The following is a 23254-nucleotide window of genomic DNA, read 5'->3' on the forward strand; positions in this document are numbered from 1 at the left end:
CGGAAGCGGAAGTGCCTGCCTGGAGCCCGCGCTAGGTGGGTGTCCCCTCGGCGCTGGCCGGCTGCCGCTTGCACCAGCCATGGACTGCTACACCGCGAACTGGAACCCGCTTGGGGACTCTGCCTTTTACCGGTGAGCCACCCCGCCCTGCCTCCCACGGTCTAGCTTATCCCACTCGCCCGCCGGCTCGAGTCTCTGAGTGGAGCCGGAGGCGCGCGTCGCGGTCTCTACGGCGCTGGGGTCCGCCCGTCGCCGGCTCTCTCGCGGCGTCTACCACTTAACATACAGCCACCTAGGGTCGCGCCTTCCCCTTCTCCGGCGAAGGAAACTGAGGCAACCGTAGTGGTCACACAAGTAGCGGCACAGCCCAGCTGAAGCCCAGGGCTGTCAGCCTCTGGAAGGATGCTCAGATCACGTTGAGGGTGGCCGCCCACGGGTGACAGTGAGTGCTCGGTCTCCTGCCGGGAAGTGCTGCTGAAGTCAGACCAGGGGTGCTCCTGCGGGGGCCGGCTTGCACAGCGGGCGGGATAACAGTGCTGACCAAGGCTGGGAGAAGGGGGCGAATCGCCACTAAATCCAGAAGTAGCGCGAGTGAGGACCCCCTGTTAGGGGCAGCCCTCTCATGGGAGTCGTGGAGTCCTAAACCACTAATCTTTCTAAAGTGTAGACTGGTCACATCATTACCCTAATTAGGATTTTTTTCAATGGCTTCCCTTCTTTGAAAAACAAAGTACAAACTCCTTCTCGTGTTACATCTATAAACCGGCCTTATTTGTTTCTTCGACTTCAATTTCTTCTTCAACTCCTACCCAAATCTGTGTTCCAGTTGCACAGAACAGGATCCCAACACATCATGACGTTTCAGGGCTCGCTATGTTTGCACCAGCCTACAGTTCCTTCTGTGAGCACTGCCATTTCCCTCTTTACTTCACTGGAGAATTCTTACTTATCCTTCAGGACTTAGTTTAAGGTTTCTTTCTGAAACCTTCCCTGATTTAATCCCAATAGACTTGACGTTCAGCTGACTTTCCTTTGGGTCTCACAAGACCCAGTGCTAAGGTCTGTTATGTATGGCACAATAGGGCAATGTTTGTATAGGTTTCTTCTGCTAAACCAAATTCCTTGAGGGCTGAGAGCATTTCTTGCATCTCTTTATCTCCAGTGCATATTTAGAACAGTGCCTGCTATGTAGTGGTTGCCTAATAAAGTTAAAAAAAAATACTTTATTGATTGCAACTAAAGATCACAAAGGCATCGCGTTGGGGTGTTATTTCAATAGAAGACAACTGTTCATGCTAGTGAAACTATATACCATTGTTATTCACATGTTAGAACTTTTCAATGTAATCTTTAATACACAAAATGTCAGCCCTTAACACTTCTGAGGTGGACAAATGCCTTGATGCAATTTTTAGAGATCTGTTGCATTTGTTGTTTATTTCTGATTCTTATAAATGTGCCTGTACAATGTGAAAAAAATTGCAAAAATTTAGTTAAAAATCAGGGAAGTCGGTAGGAAATAACAGTGATTTAAACTTTTTGTGGAGAAGGGTTGTCAGTTGACATAGGTAGCATGTAATTTAGTGTTTACAACACAGCATATGCTTTTAAAAATATTAACTTGGGGCTTCCCTGGTGGCACAGTGGTTAAGAATCTGCCTGCCAATGCAGGGGACACGGGTTCGAGCCCTGGTCTGGGAAGATCCCACATGCCGCGGAGCAACTAGGCCCATGCGCCACAACTACTGAAGCCCACACGCCTGCAGCCCGTGCTCTGCAGTGGGAGAGGCCACTGCAATGAGAGGCCTGCGCACCGCAGTGAGGACTGGCCCCCGCTCGCTGCAACTAGAGAAAAGCCCGCGCGCAGCAACGAAGACCCAACGCGGCAATCAATCAATCAATCAATAAAAAATTAAACTGTATTACTTTTGAAAATATATGTTGCCTACGCAGGGTTATTAAATAGAGTACTGAAAATGGTGACTTCATTGCCGTAGAACTCCTCTTTATCATATGAAGTCTTAGCTTTGTTTATACACCAATAAAGTTTTACTATCTTTTTTTTTTTTTTTGCTGCGTTGGGTCTTCGTTGCTGTGCGTGGACTTTCTTTAGTTGCGGCGAGCGGGGGCTACTCTTCTTTGCGGTGCGTGGGCTTCTCACTGCAGTGGCTTCTCTTGTTGTGGAGCACAGGCTCTAGGCGCGTGGGCTCTAGAGTGCAGGCTCAGTAGTTGTGGCACACGGGCTTAGTTGCTCCGCGGCATGTGGGATATTCCCGGACCAGGGCTCGAACCTGTGTCTCCTGCATTGGCAGGCGGATTCTTAACCACTGGGCCACCAGGGAAGTCCCCCAATAAAGTTTTAAATGAGTGTAAATGTTGAGTACATGCCATAGACATGATCTGCGTGGCTAGCCTAACCCTTACCTGTGCTGTACCGCCAGAAAGGAGTAGAGGTATAAGCCTTGCTGCAGACGATGTGTTACTCTTGGTAATGGGTGTTGAGCCTTTCTATGTACTAGACACCATGCTAAGTACTTTATGTGTATTAAGTTGTCTAAGTCTCACAGACCCATGAGGTAGGTATCATTATTTTAACCCCATCTTACTGATGAAACTAAGGCACAGAGAAGTTAGGTGACCAGGTTACACCGATAGTGGAGCCAGGATTTGAGCCCAGTCTTCTTCTAGAACCTGTGTTAAAGCATAGGGTTTTTGTTTTTAAGTAGGAAAATAAAATAAGTTTTAATTTCTCTACCAGAGAAGAAAATATTTTAGGTGCAGATACTAGGTTTTATTTGTATTTGTGCATAACCTTATGCCAGGACTGAATACATGTTCAAATAAGTGAATGAATGATAAACAGGTGGCGGACATTTCAAGTCCTATCTACAGGATGGGATTCTTTTGCATTGGAAGTAGAGTTTTGGAAAAATCACTAATTTGGGAGGGCAAGGAGAGGTAATGGTGATTAGTTCTTATGAGGCTCCAGAATTTTAACCATTTTTATTCTAAAAACCCAGTTTGGGATAATACCATTAAATAATTTTGCCCAACCCTTTGCCAGGCTGAATGTATATTGGGCCAATAAAAAGACATGGACCCTTTCTGCCCTCAGAACTTATAGCCAGTAGGGAGACAGTTGATAACCACTAATGACTCTGTATTTGTTTGATCATAAGCAGTGAGGTAAAGGAGAGTGTAGGGTCCTCAGAAAGCATATAACAGATTGGTAAGTCAGAGGAAAAGAAGACTTTCTGAAGGAAACAATACCCCGTCCAGAAGATGAGTAGACCTAGGTGCAGGGAATGGGATCCAAGAAGAGCATATACAAAGGTCCTGAAGCGAGAGAGACGGGGACACTCTCAGTGACCTAAATAGAGAGAGCCAATGTGGCTGGAGTGCCACAGACAAGGGGACAGGATAAGAGACCACTTTATTTGAAGACCAGTGGGAAGCCTAAATGAAAGGATTGATGTGATTGGATTTGTGGTGTGTGTGTGTGTGTGTGTGTGTGTGTGTGTGTGTTTGTTTTAAGTTCCTCCTGGAGGCAATGGGGGGACAAGTTGGAAGGGGCAAGCAAGAATGGAGACTGGTTAGGAGGCTGGTGGAATAGACCAAGGAGAAGTTAATGGTGGTGAGCCCTGGAGATGGAGAGAAGGGGACCAGTTGGAGAGATATTAAGGGGGTAAAATTGAAGGACATTGTGATGAGTTGCATTTGGTAGGGAGGAGGAAGAGCAACAAATCGAGGATGACTTGGGTTTTTGGCTTAACATAATGAGAAAGGAAGAGTGAGTTTGGTGGGGAAAAGGGTGAGCTTGGTTTTGAACACAGTGTTTCAGGTACTTTATTTTTTATTTTTTTATAAATTTATTTTTATTCATTTATGTATTTATTTATGTATTTATTTTTATTTTTGGTTGCGTTGGGTGTTTGTTGCTGCACACGGGCCCTCTCTAGCTGTGGTGAGTGGGGGCCACTCTTCGCTGCAGTGTGTGGGCTTCCCATTGTGGTGGCTTCTCTTGCTGCAGAGCACCGGCTCTAGGCGCGGGGGCTTCAGTAGTTGTGGCTCGCAGGCTCCAGAGCGCAGGCTCAGCAGCTGCAGTGCACGGGCTTAGTTGCTCCACGGCATGTGGGATCCTCCCAGACTGGGGCTCGAACCCGTGTCCCCTGCATTGGCAGGCAGACTCCCAACCACTGCGCCACCAGGGAAACCCTCAGGTACTTTAGAAACATCCTTTATGGTGAAGGAAAGGAGACTGAAGATATATTTCATACTTGTGGAACTCTTCGTAGAAGAGAGGTTGGCTATTTTAGTAGGTTTTATGGCTTTGTACGTTTGTCTGTTTTGCACATATAAACATGAACATTAAAAAAAACTGTGGTTAAATACACATAATATAAAATTTACTATCTTATTCATTATAAAGTACAATCCAGGAGTGTTAAGTATATTCACATTGTGCAATCAATCTCCAGAACTTTTTCATCTTGCAAAATTGAATCTCTATACCCATTAAATGATAACTCCTCATTCTCCCCTTCCCCCAGCCCTGGCAACTACCATTCTACTTTCTGTCTCTATGAATTTGACTACTCTAGGTAGCTCATACAAGTGAAATCATACACTGTTTGCTTTCTTGTGACTGGCTTATTTCATTTAGCATACTGTCCTCAAGGTTCATCCATGTTGTAGAATGTATCAGAATTACCTTCCTTTTTAAGGCTGAATAATATTCTATTGTATGTATATACCACATTTTATTTATGCATTCATCTGTCAATGGACACTTGGGTTACTTCCACCTCGTGGCTATTGTGAATAATGCTGCTATAAACAATGGTGTACGAATATCTCTTCGAGACCCTGTTTTCACCCAGAAGTGGAATTTCCGGATCATATGGTAATTCTGTGTTTAATATTTTGAGGAATTATCCTACTGTTTTCCATGGCAGCTGCACCATTTTACATTTCCAGCACAAGGATACTTTAGTAGTATTTATTTTTAAGGCAGGCTGGAGTCAAGGGGTTTCGGGGGTGATTGTGGTCTCTCTTCAGGGCCTGGGGATTTTGGAACTGATGGATTATTCCCCAAGGCTAGACCTGATGCGCTTCTTCCTCCGCAGTGGTCTGATAGCTCAGCGTGGACAGGCTGGAGATCATCTATTTTCACACAAGCTCTTCTCTTACTGCAGTGGACCGTGCTTTTCCAGCAGTTCAGCTGCACTGCAGCAGGGATTTTGTCACTGTTTCCCGGAGGGGGCTGGAATTGAGACTACTATACCAGCTAGATTTAGTGATTTTCTGGTATTAGACCCAGGGTCCATTTACTGCTGCTCTGGAGATTTCCACTTCCAGGACCTGCAGGTAGAGGAGAAATATGTAGCTGACCTTCCTCACTGAAGATACGGCCTAGCATCACAAAGTCCTCACCTCTAGACTTTTCTGAGATGCTGCTCTCAGTCTGTCCATCCACGCCCCAGGCCAACCTCGAGGCATAGCTTGAGTCACCTCACTGTCCCTGAGAAGCCTTCTTTACCTTGAAGCCTTGAGGAGGTGGCCGACGCTTTGCTGCTCTTCACTCCCTGACCCTTACTCCTGTACCCGTACACTTCTTTCCCACCCCAGTCTGTGTCGATGCTAACCTCCTGGACTGCAGCCGAAGCCTCCTTGGGTCCCTCCTGCCAATCGCTGACTTCACCTTGTGCTTCCCAGAGAGCTGGAACTCATTGCCTAGAAGAGTGTAGGGTTCCCCTGACGAAGTCTGCCTGTTGTGTTGCCAACCTGCCGAGGAGATGTGCCCCGTCTCCCTGCCTTCTCAGAAACCATGCGCTGTCCATCCACCCTCCTGCCACCACAGGTTTCTCCAGCGGTTGTTGCACGGGACCCCCTGCATCAAGGTCACCCGAGATGCTGGCTGCATGCAGCTTCCTAGGCCAGATCTACTCCATTATCTCTGGGTTGGGTTCTGGGAATTTGATCTGTATTTTAACAAGCACCCAGGTGTTTCTTTGCTGCAGGAAAATTTGAAGACCTCTACATTGTTTTCCATGATCCTTACCCCCAAGGGCTCCCTTTCAGACCTCAACCTCTATATTCAAATCTCCCCATCCTAACAAAAAATAAACTTCCCTATTCAAAAAATAAACAAGTCCCTCCGCCTCACCTCACCAAAGGTCTGAAAACTGCCACCTATACTTGCTTCCATTTTCTCTCTTCCCACCGATCACTCACTATGGTCTGACCACCCTCTTCTCAGTGACATCCTGTTACTGCACTGGACACAGCTCAGGCCTCATTTGAGCTTGACTGCCTGGGGCATTGGATAGAGGTGACCTCCCTTTTTTCTTGGAATTTGTATTTAACTTTTTACAGTGAAAGATTTTAAATGTACAACAGAGTAGGAATAATAGAGTGAATACCCATAGCCATTGTTTAGGCTTAAAAACTGTTATCGTGTTGTAATACATTTGCTTCAACTACTTGTAAGTTTAAAAAAATTTAAGAAAAAGTTCAAATATACATAAATGTTCTAAAAGTAGTGTAGTGGACATCCATGTGCTCATCACCCAGCTTCAACAAGTGTCAGCACTTTGCCATTCACTTTTCATCTACCCACCCCCCATCCCTCAACACACACACTTTTTGGGACCATTTAAAAACAATCTCTAGACATCTTTTCAATCAAATACATTTTCTGCTATACTTTAAAGTAAATTATAGTCACACCTTAAATGTGTATTACTTTGAAAAAAAAAGACAGTTTCCTATAAAATATAGTGCTACTTCACACCAAACAAAATGAACATTTAATATCATCTAACAACCAGTCCTTCTTCAGACTTCTCCAGTTGTCTTCAAAATGCCTTTTTATAACTGGTTTGTTCAAATTGAGACCCAAATAAGAATTAGTCATTTGCTTACCCACCCCACCCCACCCCCGCACTGCGTGGCTTGTGGGGATCTTAGTTCCCTGACCAGGGATTGAACCTGGGCCCCCGCAGTGAAAGTGCTGGCTCCTAACCACTGGACCACCAGGGAATTCCCTGCTTATCTCTCTTAATTAAGTCTCTTGTAAACTTGAACATTATCATCCTACTCTCACCCCTACCCTTTGTTTTCATGACATTGACTTGTTTTAGAGACCTAGTCGCTTTCTGGATTTGTCCCCTTGCTTCCTTGTGGTGCCTTTGAACTTTTTTCTCTATCATAGCCTGTATTTCCTGAAACTGTGTGTTAGATCTAAAGGCTTGATCAGATTCAGGTTGACATTTTTGGCAGAAACACCTTGTAGGTGACGTGTGTGTGGTGTTCATCTAGAGGCATCATTGTATCGGGTTGTCTGCTACGAGGGAAGTTGAGATTGACAGGTGTTTGGAGGCTGATGGCCACATTCTCACCCATTTTCCCCCTTGTGACAAGCAAGTGGTCTGTGGAATGTGACACAGTTAATATCACTATGATTCTAATTAGGAGACAAACCATACAGTGATTAAATAGGGGAAGTTTAGTATAAAGAACTATTAAACTGTGATAACGAAGTAACTATAAGATAAAATAAAACTGTCCTTTCCTAGGGCTGAGGAGAAAGGAAGGACAAGTTGGAGGGGGGGATGCCCTCCCCAAGCCGGGGTTCCTACCTCACTGGGGAAGGTATAGTTGCAGCCCACTGGTTGGTGGGGGAGTTGCTGGTTTACCTGGGCCAGAGCTGGTGCACAGTCACTGGACAAGCAGGAAGCAGCCCTTCTGGGCACAGATAGGGCACAGGTGAGCCATAGCTGGTGGCCAGGTTCGTGGACTTGCATAGGGAGCACCAGTATGAGCAGGAGACCTGGAGCATGCGGTGTCTTGTGGAGAGAACCACGGGAAAGTGGATGCCAGTCCAGGCCAAGGCTGTGAGGTCACCAAGGGATTGTGTGTTCTGGGCGCATGGTTGGGGCAGAGTGTCACCAGATGTCCTCATACCCACACTGCTGACTGACCTTGCAGCTGCTGGAAACAGCCAGAGACCCCCCTCCTCCTACAATATCCCTTTACTACAGGGCCCTCTACTGAGAAAGCTTAACATCTAGCTCTCTGTGGAGCATGTATTGAAGGATGAATTTGGAGCTGGGAGGCAATAATTTGATAACTGGCACAGTCCATTCTTTGGCTGATCAGCTTCCACAAGTGCCCTCTACACTTCAACTCCCTCACAACAACAAAACAACTCTATATTTCTGCTTAACAAGATACCATCCTTCTTACAAGTAAACTTCTTTTTCCCAAAGTGAGAAGACATACAGTCTTAACAGTCATTGTATCAATCACTACATTAGTTACTCCTCAAATTGAATTACAGTCCCACTGAATATTCTGTTACCTAAAAATTGAATTTTAAAGTTAACCTCTAATAATTTGTGTATAAAATAAAAATGGGAAGGAGAGAAGATAATGGCTGGTATATATATATAAACGCATGCATACGACAAGCACAGAAAATACACAAAGTGGCTATAGTCTTCATTTCTGTAACTGGTCACAAGATCATAGTTAATATCTATGGCTTCCTTTTTCAACTGCCCATCCCATATTTCCCTTGCTCTCAGCCAGAACCTTCACTGCTCTGCTCTTTACATAGTGAAGTGACCCAAACCTCAGTCATTCTGCTTTTTTTGGTTGCTGAGGTTTTTCATTAACCTTTTTTGTTAGACACGGAAGTACTAAGAGGTGCCCCAGAGGATCCCCTGGGTTTCAGACATAGTCCTCCTTGCCTCCATTGTATAGCAGCAGCTTGATTTCCCCTTGGCCATCAGGATAATCACTTCAGCCAGTAAATTAACCCCATTTTCTTGCCTGTTGTTTCAGTGGCATAAGGAGCCCCAAATGGCAAGGTAGCACTCTTTTTTTTATATATATAAATTTATTTATTTATTTATTTTTTGGCTGTGTTGGTTCTTCGTTGCTGTGCGTGGGCTTTCTCTAGTTGCGGCGAGTGGGGGCTACTCTTCGTTGCAGTGCGCGGGCTTCTCATTGCGGTAGCTTCTCTTGTTGCGGGCTCTAGGCGCGCGGGCTTTAGTAGTTGCGGCACTCAGGCTCAGTAGTTGCGGCACACGGGCTTAGTTGCTCCACGGCATGTGGGGTCTTCCCAGACCAGAGCTCGAACCCGTGTCCGCTGCATTGGCAGGCGGATTCTTAACCACTGCGCCATCAGGGAAGTCCCCAAGGTAGCACTCTTGTCTTCTAATTCAGTGAATCCATTGTTGTGTCCCCTGGTGGAAACATTCTCCCCTTGGAGACTAAGCTCTCCAAACCAATAGGTCTCAAAGTTAGTGAAACTGGAAGCAATATTTTAATGAGAGTCATTAGGTGTAATAGTGAGAGGAGTCACTCCCACTTCCACCCCTTGATTCCAGGTCCCCCATATTCTTACTGTGGAGGAGATAATACCATGTAATGGTCTCTGATGCAAAGCATAAGCTTGCATCCTGTAAGACAGGGCCCCATACTTTTAGGATACTGTCTCCCAATTGGTGCTTTAACTGAGTCGTCAGTGCATTTAGACCAGCCACTTCTGGGTAATGGGATATAAGGTAAGACTAGTTGATTCCATGGACCTGAGCCCACTGCTGCACTTCCTTTGCTGTGCAGTGAAGTCCTTGATTAGTTGCAAGGCTTTGCAGAATGCTGCAATGGTAGACGAGACATTCTGTTTATTTATTTATTTATTTATTTTGCTTGTGCTGCGTTTTAGTTGCGGCATGTGGGCTCTTAGTTGCATTATGAGGATTCTTAGTTGTGGCATGCACACGGAATCTAGTTCCCCGACCAGGGATCGAACCTGGGCCCCCTGCACTGGAAGCATAGAGTCTTACCCACTGGACCACTAAGGAAGTCCCATGGTACATGAGACATCCTCTAAGTCCACGATGGTAGGTGCTAGCAAAGGCATTACAGGTAAAGAAGACAAATCCACATCCAGAATATGTATTCCAGTGAGGACAAATCTTTGCCCCCTCCATGATGGAAGAGGTCCAGTGTAATCGACTTGCGGACTGCTCCCCCTGGGAATGGTGCCATATTGGGGCCATGTACTGGTCTCTGCTCTTGGCCGATTAACCACTCAGCAGTAATGTTAGCCAGGTCAGCCTTGGAGAGGGAGGCTCCCAAGACATCTACCTCAAGTGAGAGCATAACAGGGTTTTCAAGTAGAGGAAGACTAGTCTCCTCGGACACAGGAGGGCAAGCTACTTCCACTGGTGAGGAAGACTCAGAATGACTTGGGGGCTCAAGATTGTCAGTTTCATCTGGGTCTAACCAGTTATCTCCCAAGTTTCAGGATTCCTTTCTTTTCTAATTAGTGCCCTAACTTTCACATGTGCTAGAGAATTTAACTGTCATTGTTTAACAACCCATACAATTAAACTCTGTCTTTGATTTTCAGCAGTAGCAGCTGTGTGACTACAAGAAATAAAAGATTCTTTTAGGCTGTTACAGAAGCTTTCTGCTTCTCAGACCATGACTGCAGCTGAAAGTTAATGGACCTAACCTTGTCATTTTCTCTTTGTAAATGTTCAAGTGCACTCAAAATAACCCATCCACACCACAGCCTTTATAATCATCGTTATTGCCATATAGTCAAGCACGTGTTTGACTTGGCATTTCACTACACTGAACTACAGGTTTGGTTAATTGTGATGCTGCTGCACGCAGTGGGTTACTAGCATCCGTTTTGCATTGTCAGGGAACACGGCACTGCACCCAAGCCCAAGCACATGACCAAACCAGTCCTCAAATCCAATCTTTAGGGGTCTGCCTCCTGGGGCCACTCCCTGCACCAATTAGTCTGGGTCCAGTCAGGAGATGTAAACCGGGCCAGTTTAATAAATGTAAGGAATTATTAAGCTGTCATAAAGAGTAACTATAAGATGTGAGAAATTTTTATATGGTAGCCTAGGGCTAAGGGAGAGTACTCAAGAAACGACAAACTTGGAAGGAGGGACCTTCCCCAAGCTGGGGTTCATTTCAGGCCTCAGAGAAAATACAGTTGCAGCCCACCGGATGGCAATGAAGTTTACTGGTTTCCCTGGGCTAGAGCTGGTCCACAGTTGCTTGGCCAGCAAGAAGCAACCCTCTGGGGTTCAGTGGGTAGGGGGCACAGGTGAGCTGCAACTAGGGGTCAGTGGTGTGGGCGTGCAGAGGGAGTTGGGGAGCTGATGCCGGCAGCCTGGAGCACTTAGTGTCTGTAAGGCAAGCCACAGCCAGTGATTGGGTGCATGGTTGTGCAGAGGGGGGTCAGTGGAAACACTCAAGGCTACAGGCAGGGCAGCCAGTGGCCGGGCATCTTGGCATGCAGAGGGAGTAGGGCCTGGCGTAGGCAGGAGGCCAGGAATGCCGTGTCTGTCCAGGGAGCCAGTCTGGGCAAGCCTTGGAGGTTGCTGCATGGCTGGTCAGAGCACCACCAGATGTCCTCACACCCTGGCTGCTGGGTGACTGCCCTGCTGGAAGCAGCAGGAGAAGCCTCTTCCTCGTGCAGTGTTCCTCTAGCGCCCTCTACTGAGGAGGCTCAACATCAGGCTCACTGTGAAGGAGAAATTCTTAAAAGAATACTGTCTCTTATCACAAAACACATATGGAAGAGTGAGTTTGGAGCTGTTTGTCAGTGAATTGATAACTGGCATGCTAGGTCTGTTTGGATATCTATCTTCCCATCAGATTTCATCTAAGGATTTTAGTAACAAAAGGTCAAAAGAAATGCACATGGGGTTGAAAAATTCAAATAATGCAGAAGTATATAGCCTACAAATTGTCAGTCTCCCTATTCCCCTCCCCCATTCACCACCCTCTCCAAAGGTAACCAGTGTTTCTCCACGCTGGCTCAGTGTGGAGGCCTATGAGAGTTCTTCTATGTATTTATACACATACATGTGATTATATGTAAATATGCTTGTAAAAATATGTGCTCAGTTTTTTATTGTGTAAGTGGATTCATATGGTTCATACTGCACTGCAGCTTGCCTTTTTTTTTTACTTAACAATATATCTTAGAGGCCACTTCATGTCAACATACCCAGTCACTTTGTTAATAGGCACATAATATTCCCCAAAATGGGCATAAGTAGTTTATTTAACCAGTCTCATTTTAATGGGCATTTAAGGAGATTTTTCCAGGATTTTTAGAAACTATTTTAAACAGTGCTGCAGTGAATTCATACCTTTGTGTACTTGTGCAAGTAGTTTCATAGGTTAGACTCTTGGAAGGAAATTGCTAAGTTAGAGTGCGTACACATTTAAAAATTGGATACATAAGTGCTTCATTCTCTTCCATAAGGGTTGAACCATTTTACACTCCCACCAATATGTAGGAAAATGTTCATTTTTCCACATCTTCAACAATATTCCATGTTATTTATTAACCTCTTAATTTTTTGCCATTCAGATGGCCAAAACATAAAAATAATTTTTAAATTCATATTTACCTAGTTGTTAAGTATGTCTATTCATATCCTTTGACTATTTTTCTATTTTGTCTCTACTGATTTGTAAAGGAGCTCTTTACGTGTTCTCCCTGATAACCCTTTGTTACAAATGTCACAGATTTTTTCACAGTAGTCACTTGACTTTTATGTATTAATGTTTAACATACATATGTTAAGTTTTATGTGATAAAGTCTATCAGTCTTTTCCTTTGTAATTTCTGAGTTTTGTGACTTACTTGAAAGACTTTTCCATAGTTCACATTATGAAAATATTAGCTTACATTTTTCTCAAGTTTTTTGTTTCGTTTTTAAATATTTTCACATAGTTATGATATAGCCCTTGACCATTTTTCTTTTACTTTTCTTTTCATTTTTTTTACAAGTAATTAGAGCTTTTTTTTAAAAGTATTTTTGTTTTTATTTATTTATTTTTGGCTGCATTGGGTCTCCGTTGCTGCGCGTGGGCTTTCTCTAGTTGGGGCGAGCGGGGGCTACTCTCCGTTGTGGTGCGCGGGCTTCTCATTGTGGTGTCTTCTCTTGTTGGGGAGCACGGGCTCTAGGCGCGTGGGCTTCAGTGTAGGACGCGGGCTCAGTAGTTGTGGGTCACCGGCTCTAGAGCGCAGGCTCAGTAGTTGTGGCGCACGGGCTTAGTTGCTGCACAGCATGTGGGATCCTCCCCTACCAGGGCTCAAACCCGTGTCCCCTGCATTGTCAGGCGGATTCTTTACCACTGCGCCACCAGGGAAGCCCTAATTAGAGCTTTTTGTATTTTTAAGAACAGTATTCCTTTCTCACATGTGTTACATTTTTTTCCCTTTTCATAGTTTGTCTTCCTAGTTTGTTTTTGGTGGATTTATTTACTGTATAAAAAATTTTTAATGCTAATTTTTTAATAAATAGCTGTTACTGTGGTTTAAAAACTCAGTCTCATTCCCATCCCTGCTCCTCTTCAACTGATTCCACCCCTCACCTGCAAGTAACCACTGTTACTAGATTCTTAGAGACTTTGTAGTTTCTTTTTTCAAATAGAAGCAAATATAAATATGTATTGTTTTTACACCTTTTATATAGAAGTACACAGAAGTTCTTAATTTTTATTTAGACCCACTTGTTATTTTTCTTAGTGACTTCCAGGCTTTATATCATGTTTAGGAATTTTTTTTCTACTTTGAGATTGTAAAAATAAGCAAGATTTGTTCTGATATGGCTCTTTTTAAAACAGTTAAATCTTGAATTCTATCTGGAAAATATTTTATTATATGGCGATTAAGTAATGAAATAGCATTTATTGTGATACTTCTCATATGGCCCATTTTCTCATTTCAAGTATCAATTTGCACCAGTTTGAAATGCCATCTTTATTACATACTCTATTCCCAGGTCTTTTTCTGGACTATCTTCTCTTCCATTGATCTGTTTGCTTATTCCTGTGCCAAAGCAAGTTTTAGTTAACTTTAGGTTTTTTTCTTTTTAATTTTATTTATTTTTGGCTGCACTGGGTCTTCGTTGCTGCGCACGGGCTTTCTCTAGTTGTGGCGAGCAGGGGCTACTCTTTGTTGCGGTGGCTTCTCTTGTTGCGGAGCACGGGCTCCAGGCACGCGGGCTTCAGTAGTTGCGGCACGCAGGCTCAGTAGTTGCGACACATGGGCTCGGTAATTGTGGCACACGGGCTCAGTAGTTGTGGCTCGCAGGCTCTAGAGCGCAGGCTCAGTAGTTGTGGTGCATGGGCTTAGTTACTCCGTGGCATGTGGGATCTTCCCGAACCAGGGATCGAACCCGTGTCCCCTGCGTTGGCAGGCGGATTCTTAACCACTGTGCCACTAGGGAAGTCCTTAACTTTAGTTTTTAAGTGTATTTGATATCTGATATATATATCTGTTTTCATATTTTCAAATGTTCTTAAATACTATCCAGTATTTTCTCTTTCAGATGACCTTTTTTGCCCCCCCAGATGAACTGTAGAATCAGTTTGTGCTTCCCTACCCACCAAAAAATTGGGCTGATTTTTATTGGAATTCTCGTGCATTTATAGATCCTTTAGAATATTTCTTCATGTCTTCTATATCCTTGAGTAAACTGATTTGATTTTGCAAAAAATGTTTATTAGGTTTATTCTTCGGTATCATAGTTTTATTGCTATCAAGATTAGGATCTTTTTAAAAGTTATATTTCTAATTAGTTCTTGCTATGGTATAGAAAACTAATTGGTATAGAAAAAAATATATTGATTTTTGTTGATCACTTACTGAGCTCTTTCTTTCATTGTTCCATAGACTGCTTTGGATGTTCTAAGTAGACTATCTCGTTATTTGTAAATAAATAGTAGCAACCTCATTCCTTCTTCAAAATGGAAACCTCTTTTTTTTTTTTTTTCTTAAATTATTTTGGCTAGAATGCCGAGAAGAATGTCAATAGAAAGAAATGATGGACATCTTCCTGATCTTTAACGGGAAGTTTCCTGAAATGATACTAGCCGAAACACCCTCCTTCTTGAACATTGTCTTCTCTTGGTATCCTGGTGTAGTGTCCACTCCTTCTCTGTCCCCTTTTCCCCACCTCCAGCCTTCAAATGATGGCATGCCTCAAGCCTCCTCTGTCTTCCCATGCAGCACGTCTCTTGGTGATCCATGCATATCTCAGATTGCAGTCATCTTGTGCCAGTTTGCCAGTTTGTAAGTTCAGTTACCTCCTGTGAGTCAAGCATTCATATATTGGCATCTGCAACCCAGGACTCTCCCTAGCTCTAGGCTTACTAAAGAGCTCCTCTTGGATTTCTTTCAGGCACTGCTCACTCAGTACCTCTAAAACTGAGTTCATTATCAACAGGCGTTGAGCTGGACCCCTGGGTATAAAGCTCATAACCAGATTCAGTGTTAAGAACCAGAAATAGAAGAAAGGCTGTCTATCCTGAGAGGCCCTCCTGGAGGGTCTTATTTCCTGCTAATGCAGGCTCAAACCAACCACCCCACCCTAGTCCCACCTCACTCTGTGCCCTGGATATTGGCCACACAGCCTGCCCTCCAAACACCCTCTGCTCCCTCACCTGCTATCCCTAAGCATGCATGTGGTCAGCTGGCCTAGCTGTTTCTAGTCATCACCCCCCTCCCTGCCCCTCGCGGGGGAACAGATGGAGGCATTAGGGGCTCCTCTGGGGCTCAGCCCATCTGGATGCAGGGTCATGACGAGTCTAATCTCTGTTTGTCACTGTGTGGGCAGGAAATATGAGCTGTATAGCATGGACTGGGACCTGAAGGAGGAACTGAGGGACTGCCTGGTGGCCGCCGCGCCCTATGGGGGCCCCATTGGTAAGTCGCTCCTCTGGCACTGCATGTTCTGGGACTGCGGGATGAACTCAGGGTCCTTGATTCCTGGGGTCCTTGCTGTTGGGTGGTTCTTGCTGGCGTATGCTACCCACCCCCACTCCACCCTACTGAGATGCTTTTAATTCTGGTTCTCGGGAGGCCTGCCGCATGTGGGGCGGGCCTAAGGAGCTAGCTCATAAGGCCTGCTTCGCATGGGGTGGGCCTGGGCAGCTAGGACAGAAGGTTTCTTCTCAAACCACAGCGCTGCTGAGGAACCCCGGGCGGAAGGAGAAGCCTGCCTGCGCACGGCCGGTTCTCGAGATCTACTCGGCTTCTGGTGTGCCTCTGGCCAGTCTGCTGGTGAGCACCCTGCCTGCCCTGCGGCTGGGGGCTGGACAGGGTTCTGCATCCCGAGGACAGCTTCCGGAACCTCCCTCTCCTCTGCAGTGGAAGAGTGGGCCCATGGTGTCCCTGGGCTGGTCAGCTGAGGAGGAGCTGCTCTGTGTGCAGGAAGACGGGGTCGTGCTGGTTTATGGGCTTCATGGTGACTTCCGGAGACACTTCAGCATGGGCAACGTAGGGGCCCCAGGGGGCTGGGGAAAAGGGATGGAGTCTGGGAATCTGTGGCTCCCTCAACCCACGGCCCCTCTCTCCAGGAGGTGCTCCAGAACCGGGTTCTAGATGCCCGGATCTTCCATACTGAGTTTGGTTCTGGGGTGGCCATCCTCACAGGGGCCCACCGCTTCACCCTCAGTGCCAATGTGGGCGACCTCAAACTCCGCCGGATGCCAGAGGTGCCAGGTGAGCCCTGACACCCCTGAGGCAGCATTCACTGCCCACAAATGTGCCTGCAGTCCATGGGACCATCAGAGGCAGAAACTGTGGGCTCTGGTCAGCCTGAGGTTGTCCTCTTCCCTGGCCGCAGGTCTGCAGAGTGCACCCTCATGCTGGACCACAGTGTGCCAGGACCGAGTGGCACACATTCTTCTGGCTGTAGGACCTGATCTTTACCTCCTGGATCACGCAGCCTGCTCTTCAGTGGTGAGGGGCCTTGAGTGGGAGTGAACTGGAGGGACTGGGGGAGGCAGTGGGAGGCTCTGAGAAGTCAGTATCTTTGGTGTCTTCCCCGGCCCTGCCCCAGATACCCCCTGGCCTAGCCCCAGGAGTGAGCAGCTTCCTGCAGATGGCTGTCTCCTTCACCTACAGACACCTGGCGCTCTTCACAGACACAGGGTACATCTGGATGGGGACAGCGTCTCTCAAGGTGTGATCCTGGGACAACACAGGGGCACCATGCCTTGTCTAGGAAAGATCTCTTGTGGGTAGGGGAAGGGCTTTTGAACCAGACTGGTGACTGCTGAGACAGGGCCATGACATTCCCTGCACCCTTTCAGGAGAAGCTGTGTGAGTTCAACTGCAACATCCGGGCTCCCCCGAAGCAGATGGTCTGGTGAGGATGAGGGTGTTATCCTGGGGGTAGAAGTGGACATAACCTTGTCTCCTGGGACATGTTGATTCATCCTGTCTACTGACCAAGCCAAGTGGAGCTTGCATCTTGTCTTCTCTGCCAGTGCATATTTGAGGGGCCAGTCGCCTGTGGGCCCCAGATACCCCTGGGAGTTGACAGCACAGGATGAGAGGGAAGCAGACAGGTCAGCCACAGGAATGGGATAAGCGGCAGTAAGCCTGTGCAGGGTTGTCCCAAGGCAAAGTGATATAAGCAGCGATGTGGGAGACGTGGCTGTGGACCAGGCATCCTGTGTGTCCCTGTGTGTGTATTTGTGTATGTGGTGCTGTCCACAGGTGCAGCCGTCCTCGCAGCAAGGAGAGGGCCATTGTGGTAGCCTGGGAGAGGCGGCTAATGGTGGTGGGTGACGCACCTGAGGGCATCCAGTATCCTTGGAGGGCTGCTGGGGGTGAGGAGGGGGAAGGAGGGTCGCCTGCCCTGCCCCATCTCTGGGTGCTCTTAGGAACCTTGACCAAGCTTAGGTTCGTGCTGGATGAGGACTCCTACCTGGTGCCTGAGCTGGATGGAGTCCGCATCTTCTCCCGCAGTACCCATGAGTTCTTGCACGAGGTTCCAGGTGAGGCCCTCATAAGAGCGCCGGGTGACCCGGGGCAGGGGCTCCTCGGCACCACAGCTGCCCTGGGCCAGTGCCCCAGAGTAGGATCAGGGTACTGAGGTAGGGCTGAGGGTTTCCTGACCCCCTTTCCCACTTATCAATTTCTTCCCAGTGGCCAGCGAGGAGATCTTTAAAATTGCCTCAATGGCCCCTGGAGCACTACTGTTGGAGGCCCAGAAGGAATATGAGGTAAAGCCTTGGGCTTCTCCTTGGGCCCCAGGATGCTGTCCTTCCCCTTCCCCTAATTGGCCCAGCCCATGCCCCTGCAGCCAAGTGCTACCTGTCAAGACAGGGGTCCAGGCAGGACATTGGGCTGGGCTGGGCTAGAGAGAGCTGGCTCAAGTGGATTGAAGGGACATGGTGTCCTCCGTGTGGTGATAGGGAGGGGCAGGGAACCCCCAGTCTAGGCACAAGTCAGGGCTCTATTGAGAGGTCTCAGGGCCCTCACAGGCAACCGTGGGCTGATATGGGGGTGTGTGTGGGTACCTTGCGGGGAGGACTGAGTGGGCTGAGGAGATTTGGGGTCCGGCCTCTGCAGCCTTCCAAACAAGCCCATTTGAACCACAGCCCAGAGGGGTTGGGGGCCAGACATGCAGGTGTTCTCGGTCATGACGCACTGTCCCTGGCACCTTCCCCGCTCCCCAGAAAGAGAGCCAGAAGGCGGATGAGTACCTGCGGGAGATCCAGGAGCTGGGGCAGCTGCCCCAGGCCGTGCAGCAGTGCATCGAGGCAGCGGGACATGAGCACTGGCCAGACATGCAGAAGAGTCTGCTCAGGGTTGGGCTGGATGGCAGGGCTGGAGGGAGGGGGTGCTGGGCAGGGGTGGGCTGGCAGAGAGGGAAGCTCTCTATTGCCCTCTGGCTCTTTTCAGGCGGCCTCCTTTGGAAAGTGTTTCCTGGACAGATTTCCACCCGACAACTTTGTGCGCATGTGTCAGGACCTTCGTGTACTCAATGCCATTCGGGACTATCACATCGGGATTCCCCTCACCTATAGCCAGTATCCCCAAGTGTGCTGACAGGGTGTTTGCTTCCAGGGGTGGAAGGGCAAGGGGATGGAGATGCCTCCTGAAGGTCCTTGGCAAATAGGACTTATCTCCCAGCTGGATCCTTAACCAAATAAAATACAGATACAAGCAGCTCACCATCCAGGTGCTGCTGGACAGGTACAGCAAGCCCAAGGGTGCTGGGAGGAGGGCTGTAAGTGGGGAGGCATTACAGCCCCTGGTGTGCTCTTGTGGTCACTGCTCCTGATTCATTTCCTTGGGATCTGGGAGGCTGGAGTTATAGGCTGGGACCACTCTGCCCTCTTTCTACCCCACTTTATCCCTTGTGCCCTTCACCTCCCTTGTCTGCCAGGCTTGTGTTGCGGAGGCTTTACCCCCTGGCCATTCAGATATGTGAGTACCTGCGGCTTCCTGAAGTGCAGGGCGTCAGCAGAATCCTGGCCCACTGGGCCTGCTACAAGGTGAGGATATAGGACAGAGTTCAAGGGCACTTAGGGGCTTACAGGCCCTGGTGAGGTGTAGGAAATAAGTGTAGAGCTGAAAGGGTGGGTCCTGATCAAGGCAGTAGGGGTGGGGGTTAAGGGGTGAGAGCCAGGTTTGTGTGACACCCCCTTCCCTCTGCAGGTACAACAGAAGGACGTGTCTGACGAGGATGTTGCTCGAGCCATTAACCAGAAGCTGGGGGACACACCTGGTGTCTCTTACTCTGACATTGCTGCACGAGCCTATGGCTGTGGCCGCACAGAGCTGGCCATCAAGGTGTGGGCGCCTAGCCCTCCCTGGATGCTCTGATGTGGGTGTTAGAGGTCCCCAGGCCAGCTCCTTCTCTCTGTGCCTTCCTCCCCACCCCACAGCTGCTGGAATATGAGCCACGCTCTGGGGAACAGGTTCCCCTTCTCCTAAAGATGAAGAGGAGCAAACTGGCACTAAGCAAGGCCATCGAGAGTGGGGATACTGACCTGGGTGAGCAGGGTTTGGGTGAGGACAAGGCTGGGGACCCTGGGCTGAGCAAGGGGCTGGGCTGGACCTGCATCCCACCTTATTGTCCCATAGTGTTCACGGTGCTGCTGCACCTGAAGAATGAGCTGAACCGAGGAGACTTTTTCATGACGCTTCGGAACCAGCCCATGGCCTTAAGTTTGTACCGACAGGTGTGTGCAGGGGGGCAGCGTGGGGTGGAGCCTCCTGAGCCCTTGAGTTGGCCTTGCTGACTGCCCACCTGCTGTGGCCCCAGTTCTGTAAGCATCAAGAGCTAGAGACGCTGAAGGACCTTTACAATCAGGATGACAACCACCAGGAGCTGGGCAGCTTCCACATCCGAGCCAGCTACGCTGCAGAGGAGGTCTGAGGGCCGCAGGGCGGGTGGGGCCCACGGGCTGGGCCGTTGGTCTGGCTCATTCTCCAGGAGTCTAGGCCTTGAATGCGGCACATACCCCATTTGGTCCTCACTGTGGAGGGAGAGCTTGAGAAGACATGAGGCCAGGCTGGGGATTGGTCCCAGAGGAGCTGGTCTTCCCATTAGGGACAGCAGAGCCGTGCGCCCAGCGGCCAAGGCTGGCAGTGGTAACCCTGGGCACAGGGATGGGGGAGAAAACCGTAGCCTGGGTGGGAGGGCCGAGGTCCTTTGTGCTATGAACTCAAGTGTCCCTTCTTGCCCTTGCAGCGTATTGAGGGGCGAGTTGCAGCTCTGCAGACGGCAGCCGACGCATTCTCCAAGGCCAAGAATGAGTTTGCAGCCAAGGTTTGTCCCGTTCTTCTCTAACAACCTCCTCTCCTCCCCTCCCGGTCTTCCGTCCTTGTCCCTCTCATCCCTGTCCTGCCTTATCCCTGTCCCCAGGCCACAGAGGATCAAATGCGGCTCCTACGGCTGCAGCGACGCCTAGAAGATGAGCTGGGGGGCCGGTTCTTAGACCTGTCTCTACACGACACGGTCACCACCCTCATCCTCAGTGGCCAAAACAAGCGCGCGGAGCAGCTGGCACGTGACTTCCGCATCCCTGACAAGAGGTAGGTGAGGGCCCGGTCTGCCTATAGGTCCCAGGACCCTCTGCCCCTCCTGCAACACCTCCATGCCCAACTTTCCCACAGGCTCTGGTGGCTGAAGCTGACCGCCCTGGCAGATCTGGAAGACTGGGAGGAGCTAGAGAAGTTTTCTAAGAGCAAGAAATCACCCATCGGCTACCTGGTGAGATGGGGCCCTTCCTCTACCCCACCTCCAGTGAGGTAGTACGGAGAGGGCCAGGCTCAGACAGTCTGTTCACACCTCTGTTCAGCTCTCCCACAGAGCTAGTGGGAGCTTCCTGGGCCAGGCACATGGGAGGATGGGCCTGAGTCTGCCTGCAAACGTTGTGGGGAGGGAGAATGAGCTGCTTTCCCCAAGGAGGGCCACAAGGGACACCACGTGCCTGAAGGAAAGTCCTGTTTGCGGGGGGAGGGGCACAGGGAGGGCACATATGCGAGGCAGTGGAGGATGTTGAGGGGTTTGTTTTCTGTGGCAAGCGGTTCAGAGGTGTGGTGGGTCGGTGGGATAAGGGCAGCCATGAGAGAAAACTCAGGCCCTGGGAGGGCAGGAAGGTGCCTGCTGTGAGTGGGTAGCAGTGGATGGTGGAGTGGACACATGGAAATAATTGGTCTCAAAGCTCTAACAGATCTTTGTGGTAGGTTGTTTCTGCCCAAAGAATGTTGAGATCACAACTGTTGTATGTGTATGTTGGGTGGGAATGGGGGGGCATTATACAGACTGAAGGGTATATAAAATACATTGGGATAATAAATCCACTGGGCTTTGCTCATAAGAGAGAGAACAGGAGGGCTCTGCCTTATCTTCCCTCTCCACCCTCTCCCTCTCCTAAGCCCTTTGTGGAAATCTGCATGAAGCAACACAACAAATATGAAGCCAAAAAGTATGCTTCCCGCGTGGGTCCCGAGCAGAAGGTCAAGGCCTTGCTTCTCGTTGGGTGCGTCTGCTGAGAGCCCTAAGGGTGCTGGGTGGCTGAGCCAGTGGGCTGATGAGAGGCATGGTTTGTGCCCTTGGGCAGCGCAATACCATCTCTCCTCCTGCTGAAACCCCAGGGACGTGGCTCAGGCTGCAGACGTTGCCATCGAGCACCGGAATGAGGCAGAGATGAGCCTCGTATTTTCCCACTGCACCGGAGCCACAGATGGGCCCACGGCTGACAAGATTCAGCGGGCCCGGGCTCAAGCCCAGAAGAAGTGAGGGACCTACCTGCTCATCTCCGCAATCCCTGGGCCTGGCAGAAGTGTCACTGCTCATCTAGCTCTTCCCCCAGAGCAGAGCCCGAAGAGCTGGGATGAGAACCAGGGTTCTGGTTGTAAATAAAGTCGAAACATTTTAGAGCACTTGTCTATGCAAGTCCAGTCTAAGCAAAAGCAAGCTGGAGGCAGAACCTTCCAGATACCTCAGCAGAACCATGTGTTTGATTGTGGGGGTACTGGAGAGGGAGCTTCTCCAGTGATATTTACAGACCCCTCTCCACAGTTACCAAGGAAAGTCCTCTCAAGCTCACAGCCCCTAGGAAGATTATGGGGAGAGATGGCACAAAACATAATAAGCACCAAGCCATCAAGAACCACACTGAAAAGCATTACACCCACACACATACACACGAAACATGCTAAGCACTTTACCATTGTTTTCATTTATTCCACAAGACAGCCCTGTGAGATAGTTAATATCACCCCATCTTACAGAAGAGGATCGAGGATGGGGGAGCAAGTATGTGGCAAGACTGGGATTTGAAACCATATTGGACATTTGGGGGTCTTAGAGCTTCTCCTTGGCTGTTGTGACAGAGGAGGGATGACTCAGCTGGACCTGCAGTCAGGCCCTCTGAGCAGGGGATCCTGAAGCAAGGCCCCTGGTTTGCACTACAGTGAGAATTGGAGGACTAATGAGAGGCATGTGGCCATTGGATTGGAGGGATCAAGGAGGAGCCTTTGGAAACCCTGCCCACTGGATAGTGGTGAGCAATTCTGAGTGGTCTCTGGACTGAAGAGAAAAGGAGAATGGAATTCTCCTTTTGGCAGTTCTGTCAAGGAAGAACTGCAAACTGGAGACCCCTGGCTCCCCACTCCCCTCAATGGAGGCTTTGCCTCCAGTCAGTGGGAATGCCTTCGTGGCCCTCCAGGCTCTCTGCCTCTAGCCTCTGTACTCCAGTGCACTTTGGCTTCATGCCCCAGCGCCCCTACCCAACACTGAGGGCATTACCTTTCTTCTTGTTGCCCCCGTTAAGTCTTGAAGGAAGACAAAGGAGGAAACCAAAGCCCAGAGAGAAGGCAGGCCTCCCTGGAACACCTGGCTTTTCCCCTCTTTGACGCCCCTAGGGCTATGCTTAAAAAGAGTGA

The 23254-nt window shown here is 48.6% G+C and overlaps 1 protein-coding gene across 1 annotated transcript; it reads left to right on the top strand.

Annotated features, from left to right (window-relative positions):
• Positions 1 to 6: 6 nt before the first annotated feature.
• Positions 7 to 22246, top strand: VPS16 (VPS16 core subunit of CORVET and HOPS complexes). The gene is made up of 24 exons (XM_061210087.1): positions 7 to 132; positions 15675 to 15763; positions 16023 to 16120; positions 16208 to 16336; positions 16417 to 16561; positions 16686 to 16801; positions 16902 to 17024; positions 17155 to 17210; positions 17564 to 17653; positions 17750 to 17844; positions 17996 to 18072; positions 18529 to 18660; positions 18755 to 18882; positions 19013 to 19048; positions 19242 to 19350; positions 19514 to 19648; positions 19744 to 19852; positions 19943 to 20040; positions 20124 to 20231; positions 20553 to 20630; positions 20727 to 20896; positions 20978 to 21074; positions 21743 to 21846; positions 21962 to 22246. Exons 1-24 carry the CDS (start codon positions 80 to 82, stop codon positions 22104 to 22106), a joined length of 2520 nt encoding a protein of 839 aa, XP_061066070.1. The 5' UTR covers positions 7 to 79; the 3' UTR covers positions 22107 to 22246.
• Positions 22247 to 23254: the final 1008 nt, after the last annotated feature.

Source organism: Eubalaena glacialis, chromosome 13 (assembly GCF_028564815.1).
Source record: "Eubalaena glacialis isolate mEubGla1 chromosome 13, mEubGla1.1.hap2.+ XY, whole genome shotgun sequence".
NCBI lineage: Eukaryota > Metazoa > Chordata > Mammalia > Artiodactyla > Balaenidae > Eubalaena > Eubalaena glacialis.